The following is a 13371-nucleotide window of genomic DNA, read 5'->3' as shown; positions in this document are numbered from 1 at the left end:
CTCTGGACGCAGTTCTTCCCCCACCCCACCCCCAGCTGGTTGGCTCCCAGAACTGGACGTGCCTGCTCGGATATCCTGCTGCTGACTCCTCACGCTGTGCCTCCTGTATCTGGATATCAGAGGGCGGAGGGTGGAGACATTCTCTCAGTCCACACTTGGGGATTCCTCCAGGTAGGCATGACTCATTCAGTCTTTGCTCTTGGCAGGCTCTCTGGCTCACCCTGACTTACTCTGCCTCAGTAATTTCGAAACTGTCAGGGTCTGAGGGCCACCTTCCTACCTCAAAAACTTCTGCAGACTTCTACATATTGCTACTTTTGGTATCCATAAATTGAGGCAAATGGATAAATTCAGAGTGCCTTTCAACAACTCTGACGTTTCAGGGTCTTTGGCTGTTAGACTGCGAACAACCACTTCGAGTGGGGTCCATTTTGTTCATTTCTTTCCCACCCACGGGCTGCCCTCCTTCTATCATCTATGAAAGGGCAGCTGCAAGGGCATAGGGGCTCCAGTGGATTCTAATAATGTGATTCTAAACACAGATCTAAGGCCCAGCTGAGTGGCTCAGTTGGTTAAGAGCTCATTCAAGAGTGCAAGCTCTGAACAACAGCGGTTCGATGCCTGGCCTGAGCTGAGCTGCCAACGGGTGGCAGGATGGCTCAGCTAAAAATAAAATAAAATAAAATAAACACAGATCAAAGTTCCCCTCATTCAGGAAGCCTTTCGTGACAGACCTTTCTCATTTTGATTTAACCTTTCTACCTGCATCATGTGTAGATCAGAATACCAACTTAATGCCAGGCATGGTATGTGTGAGTGTGTGTGTGTGTGTCCTGTCCTCTTTTCTTCATGGATCTCCCGCAAGCCTTACAAAGGCAGTGATGTGTGTGTATATTTGTGTATGTGTGTGTGTATTCACATGGTTATATGAATATATATATATATATATATATATATATATATATATTTTTTTTTTCCTTTTCAATTTTAGATTCCCCTCTCCCTCCCATCCAGACATAGGCTGCTTACCTGGTTCAGAGTCCAACTCAAAGCAGAGTTTTTCTGTAAAGAGGAAGTAAAACAGGATGAGATTTCATTAGTCGCACAAAACCACAGAATATTTAATGATGAGGCAATGGAGGCCCAGAGAAGGGAAGGGACAAAGAGAAGAAAGGAATTTGGAACCCTCCAGACCAGCGGTTCTAAACTTGAGCTTGCATCAGAGTCCTCTGGAGCTGACCTGGGGTCGAACTGAGCATTTGCATTTCCTACAGTCCCCAGGGGCTGCTGCTGCTGGTTGGGAGTCCTGCTTGAGACCCACTCCCCAGCCCTGAGCAGACAGGACCATGTGTGCTTTGCTCACCTCTGTATCCTCGGTGCTTCACACAGAGCCCAGGACATAGTAGATGCTCAAGAAACATCTACTTAATGAATGGATAAGTGGGTTAGTTTATTTCTCGTTCTGCTTGGAAATTTTGCACATAGTCAAAGGTCAGTCTTTGATTAGAGTAAAATTTTTTTTACTGCCGGGCGACTGGGAGTACTTGCAGGAAGTAAACTTGTGGGGAAAGCTCTTCTAGGGTGACACTTTTGTGGGTGGGTCATTTAGAAATAGGTGGCATCATTCATGACGTCATGTGTATGTTGGGTAGGTGTTGGCAGAGAGCCACATTCCTGACTTTCATTTCAAATCCTCCACACCCTCTTTTGCCACCAGTCCATGTTCCAGAAATGGCGGGCACAGTCCCCAGAGGGCAGTCTGACTCAGAACCAGACTCCTAGGGAAGCGAGGGAAGGAGGGGGAAGGGAAGTCAGCTGCCACAGGCAAAGAGAAATGCTGTTGTTGGTTATTAATTAACAGTGTTTATCATCAAAAACCTATCATGTACTACAAATGCTCCTGTGGATTTTTTAAGTTATTGAGAATAATAGAGTTTATTAATCATTATCTTTCTTATTGCTTAATGCCAATTGATGAGATTTGTTCACTTGTTTTTCAAATCAGTTAATTTTTTTCCAGAAATCTCCATCTTTGTTACCTCTCTTCATTGTCTCATCATCCCGATAAGCAGATTTTATAAAAATCTGCAAATAAGGAAACCAAGGCATTGGAAGGGTCCAAGCCTGGCCAGGAGCAACATGGCGTGAGCAATGGAACATGGGGGTTCAAACACCAGGCTTCACGGCCATCTGTGCCAGGTGGGGAGCACTTACCCAGAAACATCTTCATCTCCCTCTGCAGTGGGAGAGCCTGCTGGGAGAAGTCTCGGATCCTCTGCCCCAGCTCAGGTGACACAGCCTCTGGTTTCCGGCACTTTCTGGTTTCACATCTGGGGGCACAGAAATACAGGGTCTGGGAATTCTCCCTAGCAATGTGTCCAGAGTCAGCCAGCTGCCTTCTGTCAAACTGGTCATGGAGGTGCAGGGCCGCATAGGAGGACACGGTTCCTCTGAGATGGGCCCCACCACCTGGCCTCCTTTGGGCACCGCCATGCAGGCGTATCTACCACTGCACATGGGGGCGCATTGGGGTACTCCACCCCTAGTGGAGCTGTGTGTGTGAACTGTCCTCCTTACTGTGAGGCTGCTGTACATTTGTAGGGCACTAATGGCATGTGCATGTGTATGTGTATGTGTGTGGGCAAAGAGAACTATATCACTTACCTTATTAGAGTGCTTCTGATATCCTGGAACGAGAGAGAGAGAGAGAGAGAGAGAGAGAGAGAGAGAGGATTCAGTTTTCATCGCCCACTTTTCTTATAACTAGAAAAGACAAAATACTGGATTCTGAGCCCTGGATAGAAAAAAGACACCAGATCCACCAGAGTCACAGTATTTTAGGGTTTAGGATGCTTCCGGATCACAGAGCCCTTTATTTTATAGATCCAGGTGGTAAAGTGACCTGTCCCTGCTTTTAGAGGCTAAGGCAGGTCCCATTTAAGGTCTTCTGTTTTTCAGTCCTGAGTGTGCCTCCCTAAATCATGCCGCCTTTCTGACGCCATGCTGAGACCCCAACCTCTCCTCCAGTGCGAGGAAGTGAAATAGACCCGGAAGAACTTCCTGACTGGTGGGCCATGAGTGGCCCAGAAAATAGTTGCCTTGGAAGTAGGCTGACATTTGTTTGCATAGTACTCCATGCTTTTCAAAGCGCTGCTTTCACTTGCATTTACTGTTGGATCCTCACAGGACCCCTGTGAAGTAGGTAAGGAAAGTATCTTCTCTATGGGATGAATGGTAGGATGGAGAGACTGAGCCAGGGAGCAACATAACCAGGGAATTCTTGGGGAAGCAAGGACTAGAACTCAGAACTCCTGGTCCTGTGACCCATCAGAGATGTGTGAGTGAAGGAGACATGGCTTAGACAAAGTGACAATGCAAGAAATCATAGGTAAGCTCAGGTGGTTGGGGCGGGGCAGGCCTCACCGTCAGGAGCTCCCTTGCTGGCCTCTCCTTCTTTTCCTCCAGTTCTGCAATCAAGGCACTAAACCGGCAGATCTCCCCATTGACCAGGACATCAAACTCATCCCGTTGCTTCAAGATGTCCCCATCCAGTCTCTCCAACTGGGCTAAGAGGATGCTCTGCTGCTCTTCCAGGAACTGGCTCAGATATGCAAACTCGAAAATCACTTTTTGTCTCTTGGTGGCCACCTGAGTCTGAGGGGACAGGAAGAAAGACCAGCAGGGAGTTATTCCTCTACCTCCTTTTCCTCTTCCTCCTCTTCCTTTTCCTTAGTTCACTCCCATCTTTCTCCTGGCCCAGATCCACATCTTCCAAGGTTTGGTGGTAAAATCAGAGCCCCCGCCCCACCCCCAGGTTCCCAGACAGACTTGGAACTGCAGCATGGTTTCCTTTCTGCCTACCACGCCATTTTTGGAAGCTAAATTCTTCAGCATTGCCTCACACCATCTGCTGCAGCTTCTAAAACAGTGGGGCTCAGAGGAGGCATAGGGAGGTATGGGGATACCCTACCTCCTGCCTTTTACAAAATACACACTAAGTGCTCAACACTGCATTGCATTATAGACACAGTCTCATTTCAATCCTTACAGAAATTGAATCTCCACTTCACAGAAAAATAAACAAGATTTAGAGTTGCTTGAAATCCTAAAGCTAGTTAGTGTCAGAGTCAGGATTCAAACTCAGGATGGCTTCCAAGCCCTATATGCTGTGGTGCCTCAGCTTCTGGGAGGCACTGTCCTTGAGGAAGGGGAGGCCCAGGGGAAGCATGATGTCCTACCAGGAGGACTTGTATCCTTTGGTTTTCTCTTGACTGGATCTCTTGAATCTCCTCTCTCTCTTTTCGTAGACACTCAAGACACTTCTGTATTTGTTCCTGGAGAGGAGGAGCATCAGATATTTAAGGTAGAAACAATGATTTGCTAATGGTTGTCATCTCATCCCACCCTCTGCCTCCAGGAATGGAATGCCCCAAGGGAAGGGGTCACTCCGTCAGCCACCATGCCTGGGTCTTCATTGCCCTTCACAGCTTACTCTTTGGGTTGTTTTCCTCTTGCTTTTCTCCTCTGAGAATTTTGGTCAGGGCTTTCCCCCTTTATCCTGTGTCATCATAGGCTGTGACTTGGTGTTCCCACCTGAGCCTTTCTTTTTTCAGGGGAAACACCCTAATTTCTTTTGCCTTTGGTAAGTGGTATCTGAGATCTGTCTTGAGCTTGATATGCCCTTTGAAATTATTCTAACTTTCTCACATGTCCCAAAGGGAACACATCCAAACAACCCTCTCTTATGAATGAATCAATTTTCTGTGTATGATTCTGAAGGGAAGAAGAAACTTGGATAATGCAAAAATAATCAACGAGCTGTTCTAAAATTGCTGGCTCTGGAATAGAGTTAGAAACAGGTATGCACATGCAAATGTTCATAAAGGTATATTTAGAAATACATATAGAGCTCTCATCATCAACTACTAATTAATTAACTGACACATACACCCACTTGTACTAAAACAAGAAACATAAAAAAACAGCACACGCTCATTTAATGACATAAAATTGCACACCACATGTATTTACTTAACCTGCATATATGTAAACACCAATTTACTCACAAACATTTACATTTACACACTCAAATAGTCAGACCTCCCCCAAACACACCGCACCCGTTGGTAAATATACAAACATGAATACACACACACAACATTTGTGCAATCGTTCCCTCAAATACAAACTCAGACACCCTCAGACATACCTGACTGATCCATTGCAGAGACACTTACACTCACATTTTGGTCACTAATCCATTCAACAAGTATTTATTGAGCTCCTGTTGTGTGTTGGCCATGAGTAAACAACATACGACATGCTTAAAACACAAACACCTGGTCTTTCATGCCTGGGTCTGCTGCCTGAGTGATGATAGAAGTAAGGAGATAGAATTTGGCTTCCTAGTGGCCCAAACCATCCATGGCTCTGCTCTGATTCTCTTAGTCCAGACCCAGCCCGGGAATGCCCCCGTTTGCCCTGTCCTACCCTGTAGGGACTGGCTGCATCCTCCAGGAAGCGTACAGTGTGGCCTTGGTGCTCCCAGGCCTCCCGGCACAGCACACACAGCTGTATCTCATCATCCTCACAGAAGAAGTAGACCTTCTCCCCATGCTTGTGGCAGACATCCTCCTCTTCTGAGCCTGGCCAGGACACCAGCTTCAGGCGCTCAATGTTCTCTACCACACTGGCCAGCTGCCAGTTGGGCCGGAAGCTTCCTGGGTGGAAAGGCTCCTTGCAGAGAGGGCAGGTGAGGGGCTCCTCGGGGTCCGGGCCAGGGATCTCACAGTAACGGGTAAGGCAGCCACGGCAGAAGTTGTGGCCACAGTCGATGGTGACCGGCTCCCTCAGGGAGCCTTGACAGATGGGGCAGTTGACTTCATCTGCCAGGCTGCTCACAGAGGCAGCCGAGGCCATGGTGCTGCTGTGCCTGTGGCCTCCTCAAGGTCACCGTCTCTGCTTGGCTGAGGAGGAAGGGCTAGGAGAACAATGAGGACACACACTCACACACCCATGTGTGCACACAGCCAGAAACAGGTACATCTTAAACACACACTGACACCTTCATAGACACACACACACATGCACACGCCTGCACACACACAAGGACAAGGCACCCACTTGCATCTCTGGTGGCCAGGGTTCCACTGTCCTCCGCCCAAAGGAACAGACATACAACCTCCAACAGCAGAGATGGAGAAATAGCAGAGGGGGGGGGGAGAAGGGAGGAAGAAAGGATCACAGCATTCCAGAGGTGACCTCAGTGACTCTCTGGGCCGGCGCCCATGACCTGGACTCACAGTTCCCTCCCGTCCATCCAGAGACACTCACAGCAGAAGGAAAGTGCTATCTTAACTGTCCACAGATGAGAGAGGTCGTTCTTCTTTTGGGGGCCGGGGGGAGACTGGGTCACAAAGCAGTGATGCCAGCCACCCCAGCCTCCTGCAGTATAACCAGCTGTCTCCAGGGAGATTGGGGGTATCAGCCAGCCAAAGGGAGTATGGGGACCCAGATAAGGTGGTTGTGCCTCGGGGAACACGGCACAGGCAACTTCACCGGCGATGCCCCCACTGGCCTGCCACAGGGAGAGGCTGGAAAGCACCCTGTGTGGGAAGGAGAAAGAAAACTAGCAGCAGCCAACCTTTGTTTATGATGACTCTACTCTATTCCTCACGCTGAAACTTAGGATCTACCTCCTGTCTGCTCTATGACACTGGTGCCAGTAGGACATTAGCTGAGCTCAGCCAGGTTCTTCAGCTGGCCCAAGGCACACCAGTAAGACGGTGGGTGGCCATTATTTGCACTCATATTTCTGTCTCAGAGTCATGCTGTCCAATAGAAATACAATGCGAACCACATAAGCAATTTAAAATTTCCTCATAGCCATAATTAAGTAAAAAGTGAAAACAATTTTAATAGTTAGCCTCAAATATTAACATTTTAATACGTAATCAGTACAAAAATTAGTAACGAGATATTTCGTTTTCATTGGTGCTGTCTTTGACATCTGGGGTATATTTACACAGGCAGCACATCTCACTTGGGACTGGCCACGTCGAAATGCTCAGCAGCCACGTGAGGCTGGAGGCTCACGTGTTGGACAGCGAAGCTCCAGGGGCTGCACGCTTGCAGGCGGCAGGGAGGGGGCTAGGGTGGAAAGGGGAGGTGGTGTACGAAATAGCTGAGGTGCAAAGACAGCCAAACAGGGTGGGAGCTGACCACCCAGTGGGAGAACGGAAGGAGCTTTTCCTTGGTTGGAGTTAACAGTGCCGGTGAGTGGATGAGGAACCACCACTGTTTGATCCTTGTCCTGGTTCGGAGTTCCAGAAGAGCACAGGGCTGGGAGCTGCAAACTTGCATTGACCCCAGCTCCGCAGCTTTCTAGCTCTGTGACTTAGGGGAAGTCATTTTGCCTTTCAGTTTACATTTCCTCCTCTGTAAAAGGAGGTAATCATACCTTCTCCCAAAAGTTGTCATCAGATCAGATATCATAATACGAAAATACTAAACATTAGGTAAATGTGGTTGAATGTGTTTATCTCATTGACTAATTGAATTTTCTAAGTTTTATCAACATGAATCATTTGTATTATGGTCTCTTGTCTTCTCCCACCAGCAGTTAAAAGTTAAAATTGAAGTACGATGTTACCTGAAGTCCAGTTTGGACACTGGTGTTGGGAGTTTGTGGGGTTAGTAGTTTAGGTGAAACCAGTCTGGGCAGATGAGATGAGGCAAGGAAAGAAGGGCAGAGGAGGGGACTCCAGAGCAGTCACCACCCTTGGACCTGCAGCCTCTGAACAGAGCTTCCGAGTCCCGGAAGTCGTCCCCTCCCGCTCTGCTGGACTTTGCTGCTGCAGGCGCACCTCAGAATCAGAGGTTTATGGCTCCCACCTGTTCAGGTGAGCACAAAGCAGTGTCTCCTCCTCAGTGCTCCCCACCCCACTGTGGTTAAGGGAGACATTCCAGGAAACCTCATCTGCCTGTGACCTCATGCTATGCTCTGCTCCCCACCCCAGGGACCAGAAGGACTAGGAGTGGAGAACAGGCTGGCCAAGCCACTGCTGAGAAATGCTGGGTAATCAGAGGTGACTTGGAGTTTGACCTGCTCTGCTGATGGGTGGTGGCCAGGTGGAGCCAGGTAGCTTCCCTGCCAGGACATTCCCGCCTTCCTTTCTCTTGGCCTCCTATTTCTTCCCCTCTGTGATTCATGTCAAAGTGGCTCCGTTTCAGGGAAAGGGAAATCGTGCGGCCTAAGGCAGAAGCCTGAGCAGACAGGCTGGGGAAGGCACCGTGATGCCCTCAACCTCCTCCCACAAAGGGGCTACCTGTCCTGCTTGCAAGAGGTCCCTGGAAGATGCAGTGACTGCCACCTGTGGACACATCTTCTGTCGGCTGTGCCTCCCCCAGCCCTTCCACATGGGGGCCCAGCACTCCAGCAGGGTCCTGCTCTGTCCCCTCTGCAAAGAGAAAGAGAAGACAGAGACCCTCATGGTCCCTGTGCCCCTGGGTCCTCTTGGGGAGACTTACTGCGAGGAACATGGTGAGAAGATTTACTTCTTCTGTGAGAACGATGCCGAGTTCCTCTGTGTGCTCTGCCGAGAGGGTCCCACCCACCAGGCCCACGCTGTGGGCTTCCTCGACGAGGCCATTCAGCCCTACCGGGTAAGAAGGGTGACTTCAGCTTGGGCCTGTTTGCGGTAGGACAGAGTACTGTCACGGTGAAGGAGATGGGGCCGGGATCTGGACGAAGGGCCATGGCTTCCACGCTAGGGACCCCAAGGCTGTTGGGACCCCGGAGCTTTCCCAGACTGAGGATGACGTGGTTCCACTGGGATGTATGGTCATTTACAGTCTTAGGAGGGAACTTTGGCTCCAGTCCTTTGAAGGAGCACAAAGAATTGTAGCCAAGGCTTTATCTCTGTGGAAGGAAAGAGAGCCTCAGTGCAGTGTAGGACCTCCTGCAGGCTGGGCCTGGGTGAACTGGGTCTCTCAGGATTCAAACTGGGCATGGGCTTTACCAAGGCCCTGACCGCTGGGCTCAGAGGGAAGAGAGGGACGGGGAAGGGCCACCGGCAAGCGCTGCTCTTCCTTTCGAGAAAAGGAGGTATGGCGGCAGCCCGTCCGGTCTTGGGGATATTATCCATTTCTGCTGCCCCTCAGATCTCTCTCTTGTCCCCCAGTTACCAGGTCTGGAAGTAGTTTCCTCAGAAGCATCGCTCAAGTCTTTAACTGCATTATCCCCACAATCACTACCAAATCCAGGCTCTCACCGTCTGTCACCCACACTTTGCATGTCTCCATCGCGTTGCCTGTCTCCACTGTTTCCTTCCAGTCTCCCTGCAATGTGCTTTGAGGCAAACCTTCCTAAAGCACACAGCCGACCATACTGTTCCCCTCTCACAATCCTCCCGTGGAGCCCAAGTGCCCAGGAAGGCCTGGTGTGTTTAACATGGCACCCGAAGCCATTTCCAGTCGGGATCCTGCCTTCCTGTTCCATCTCATCTTTCAGCCGCCCTTCCCAAGGCACCACGTGTCCAGCCAGACTGACCTGTGTGTGCCTGCTGTTTTCTGAATTGTTTTACTCTCACATGTTTCTCATACTTTTCACGTGTGGTGTCTTCCTCCTAGAATACTCCCCCCTTCCCTCACTTTTTTTCTTATCATTCTAACAATATTTTAAATGTGAAGTTCAGAGACAGTAAGGCCTCTCCTCCCCTTCTCTTATCCAACTGGAAGTTTATCTTTCGAGGTCCGCTGTAAATGTTTTCTGCTTTCTAAAACCCTTCCCTTGTCCCTATAGATAGAATTGTCCCCTCTTCTGTGTTCCTGTCTCATTGTGTGCCCACCTTGATTATTGCATTTGTTTGTGTTTTAATCACTTGTGACCAAGTCCTTCCCTGGATGATGAGCTCTTTAGGACAAGGACTGGGCTTTTTTTCACCTTTGAACCCCTCAGCACTCAATGCTGTGCCAAGAACATGAGAGACAGTTAATATCTGTGTGTTGAATTATGAATGAAGCCACTTCTTTCTGCCCATTCTTCTCCACACAGGATCGTCTCAGGAGTCGGTTGGAGGCTGTAAGCATGGAGAGAGATGAGATTGAGGACATAAAGAATCGGGAAGACCAGAAGCTCCAAGTGCTTCTGGTAAAGGCCACATCATGGGCCACTTTGTCCTTTGGGGGTTTCCTGACAGACTCTGCAGAAGAGTGTTGTCTGGTATCTGTTGCCTGGCTGGAAAGAACTGGAGCACTGTTCCCATTCACCTCCCTATCTCTGCACAAGGGCATTTGGGGTCAAGAGTGTGGAATCCCAAAGCTGGAAGTGGTTTTGACATTTTCTAATCCAAGATGCATCTTATCAGTTATATTTTTTCTTTTGTTTGTTTGTTTGTTTTTATTATCAGTCTTATTTTCACTGTCCAGGAAAGTAAGGCTCCCAAGACCACATGGCGAAGCCCAAGTTTATGATGAAATGGCTAGAACCTGGGTCTCTTGACCCTTAGTCCATTGCCCTTCCCATTGCAGTCTGTCTCCCTAAAAGCATTGCTTTCAGATAGGAAGCTTGGAGCCAGAAGGTGTATGTTAGTATCTGCATTTTAGCCCTGACCACAAGGCTGACCCCTTGGTGTGGCTATATCCGGCTCCTTCCCACATATTTTCCTGTGCTACAAAGTTATCCAGGAGGAAATCCAGTGTGGGAATTTCTGCTACCTTGACCAAGGAGTCAGAGTTTTGGAACAGAGACCTCTCCAGCATCCCTCAGCTCCCATCAAAATATTCCCCAGAGATGGTGACATCACTGGCTAAGAGCAAAGCCACACACTCTTCTAGGTTGTGCTGACTCTCATTACAGCTTCCTCTTACTTCAATTGCTCTCTAAGAAATTACTATAACCATCTCCACCTGCCTCTAGGGAATGTATCATTGGGTTAGTATGGTTTCATAGATGTGGAAGGATTTTTGAAAAGTTCAACGTGTGTCTGACAGCAGAATGTGGCATTATTATTAGAATCTCTAGGTAAGACAAGGGCATAGCTCTCATAATTGCTAAGTTTATAATTGCTACTTCTACCATGGTGTTATTTGGGAGAATGAGTCTTCTCATTACTCTCTATTCCTCTTAATCAATAGTAAGTATATAGATGATGGTCCTGGAAACCGGCTCTGTGAGCTTCTCCCTAACCATGTCTGCCTTTCTATCCCTGACAGACTCAGATCGAAAGCAAGAAGCAGCAGGTGGAAGCAGCTTTTGAGCGGTTGCAGCAGGAGCTGGGGGAACAGCAGTGTCTTCTGCGGGCCAGGTTGACTGAGCTGGAGCAACAAATCTGGAAGGAGAGAGATGAGTACATCTTAAGGGTCACTGAGGAGGTTGCCCGACTTGAAGCCCAGGTCAAGGAGCTGGAGGAGAAGTGTCAGCAGCCAGCAAGTGAGCTTCTACAAGTAAGAGACTCCCCACCACCTCGTGATAGGACAGACATTCCACAGCAAGGGTACACTGTGCCATGGGCTGGAAGATGCTGGAGAAAGGCAGGAAAGGGAAGTGGAGATTATTTCCAATGGGAAGAACTGGTGATTACCAGGTTCTCTTGTCCCAGAAAGGTAACGGAGATACAGACCCCAAAAGGCTGGATGACTTGCCCATGCACTGTGGTCATGTCAAGGGCTTTGGAGTCAGACGGTCTTAAGTTTGAGTGTTGGCTCTTCCAGCTGTGTGCCCTTGGCAAGCCTTCTAACCTCTCTAAACATGGAGATAATCATAGCACCTCCCTCATAGCATTGCTACAAAGATAAGGAACAATCTATGCAAAATGCTTGGGTTGGTCCCTGGCTCACAGAAAAAACTCAATAAATGGTGCCTGTTGTTATTATCATTGTATTATCCTGTCTCACATCAGGTCTGGCTGATAACTCAAGGCCAAGTCCCTGCTCTCCACCATCTCTTAATCGTTGGAGGCAAGACACAGGCCCAGGATGAGGCTGAGACAGAGAAACCCGTTCAAATGAACTGATTCCAGAGTTCTAAATTAGTAAGAAAGCATGAGAAGCCTCAGGAGTAGGTAATTACAGACACAACTCTCTGGAGGAGAAAAGCTTTGATCTCATATGTTAAAGCAGACAGGAAGTACAGAATCTCTGATGGGAAGGGTGTGCGGGAATTAAGCGCATGCTCTTTTTCTTTTGCAGGATGTCAGAATCAACCAGAGCAGGTAGGGTTCACTCCCCGTCTCACCTCCTCTATACTCAACATGGGGACTGGAGGGGAGGGGACACAAAAGCAAAAGTAATCAGATACACTGTCTTGTCCCCTCACACAGACATAAAAGTCTGTGTTCTAACGGTTCATTTTTAAACTCTTCGCTATCAGGGACACAGTTTTTCTCCTAGAAGTGAAGTTACAAATAATAATCATGTTTTTAGGCTGATCTGGGAACTTCTATTGAATCCCTGAAATTACTAGTCCTTGAGTCAATATTTAACACTATTTAAAATGTAATTCTAAGGGGAAACGTTTTATACAGAATATGATAAACACAGAACCTGGGAAGACGAGCCGGTTCTTTCAATCATTTTTCCCACTAAACTTCCCCATATATTCAGAATTTCAATTGCTACTATGAAAGGACAGGCACCAGGGGCTGGGAGGCATTGTAAATATACATATACTGCTCCCTTCCTATCTTCTTTGATATAAGCATGAGCAGTCTGCCCTGGGGTGAGCAGAGACACAACGACTAGGGAACACTTGTCACATGCTGTGTACCTGTGCATGTGCCGGGGGCTGAGCCCAGGTGTCCATGGATCAGGAAGTGTCTCTAAACATACTTTTTCAATGAGTGTTAGAGATTTAGTTCTAGGATGGCTAGTGGTCTTCCAGTCTGATGAAGCTAAGACCCAGAGGGGGAAGTGCTTGCTCAAGGTCCTACAGCAAGTGATAAGCAAGGACTGAGCTGAAACCAGAATCAAGGACTTTTTTACTGTAGTATACGGGTTTTTGTTTGTTTGTTTGTTTTCACCTCCTTCCCCCATCCACCACCTCCCACCCCTGGCCATCCCTTTACCCCTGTAATGAATACACACAAATTAGAATAGTTTAAGGCTGGTTTCCAACCGTTACCATACTGCCTTCTAGAGGCTAATAAGGGTGATGATATCTTCTCTGTTGGCCCCACAGGCCCAAATATTCTCTTAAAGGATCTACCTGTAATTCTTGAGAACTACCTGTAATTCTTGAGAACTACCTGTAATTCTTCTTAGGTCTAACAGAAATACTTCTTGCCTTAGTAGCTATACATTTCTAACAGAGATAAAGAGATGATACTCAATCTGATTCTTCATCACAGACACCAAGATTCTTTAGTCTGATTT

At 48.0% G+C, this 13371-nt stretch overlaps 2 protein-coding genes across 2 annotated transcripts in view; one reads left to right on the top strand and one right to left on the bottom strand.

Moving 5' to 3' along the window:
* Positions 1-6309, bottom strand: part of TRIM10 (tripartite motif containing 10) — an 8574-nt gene extending 2265 nt beyond the window's left edge. Inside the window, exons 1-6 of the mRNA XM_019632782.1 lie at positions 5491-6309; positions 4239-4334; positions 3424-3654; positions 2665-2687; positions 2215-2330; positions 1030-1062 (exon numbers count right to left, since the gene is read on the bottom strand). Of these exons, the coding sequence (XP_019488327.1) occupies positions 1030-1062; positions 2215-2330; positions 2665-2687; positions 3424-3654; positions 4239-4334; positions 5491-5919 (928 nt within the window). The 5' untranslated portion in view covers positions 5920-6309. The remainder of the gene's footprint in view (positions 1-1029; positions 1063-2214; positions 2331-2664; positions 2688-3423; positions 3655-4238; positions 4335-5490) is intronic.
* Positions 6310-8289: 1980 nt separating this feature from the next.
* The window catches only part of TRIM15 (tripartite motif containing 15), a 7070-nt gene continuing 1988 nt past the window's right edge, over positions 8290-13371 (top strand). Inside the window, exons 1-5 of the mRNA XM_019632780.1 lie at positions 8290-8664; positions 10055-10150; positions 11215-11445; positions 12190-12212; positions 13178-13206. Coding sequence (XP_019488325.1) covers positions 8296-8664; positions 10055-10150; positions 11215-11445; positions 12190-12212; positions 13178-13206 — 748 coding nt within the window. The 5' untranslated portion in view covers positions 8290-8295. The remainder of the gene's footprint in view (positions 8665-10054; positions 10151-11214; positions 11446-12189; positions 12213-13177; positions 13207-13371) is intronic.

This window comes from Hipposideros armiger, unplaced genomic scaffold, assembly GCF_001890085.2.
Source record: "Hipposideros armiger isolate ML-2016 unplaced genomic scaffold, ASM189008v1 scaffold_1173, whole genome shotgun sequence".
NCBI lineage: Eukaryota > Metazoa > Chordata > Mammalia > Chiroptera > Hipposideridae > Hipposideros > Hipposideros armiger.
Note: the sequence above shows the minus strand (reverse complement) of the source record. Positions and strands in the feature narration are given on the sequence as shown.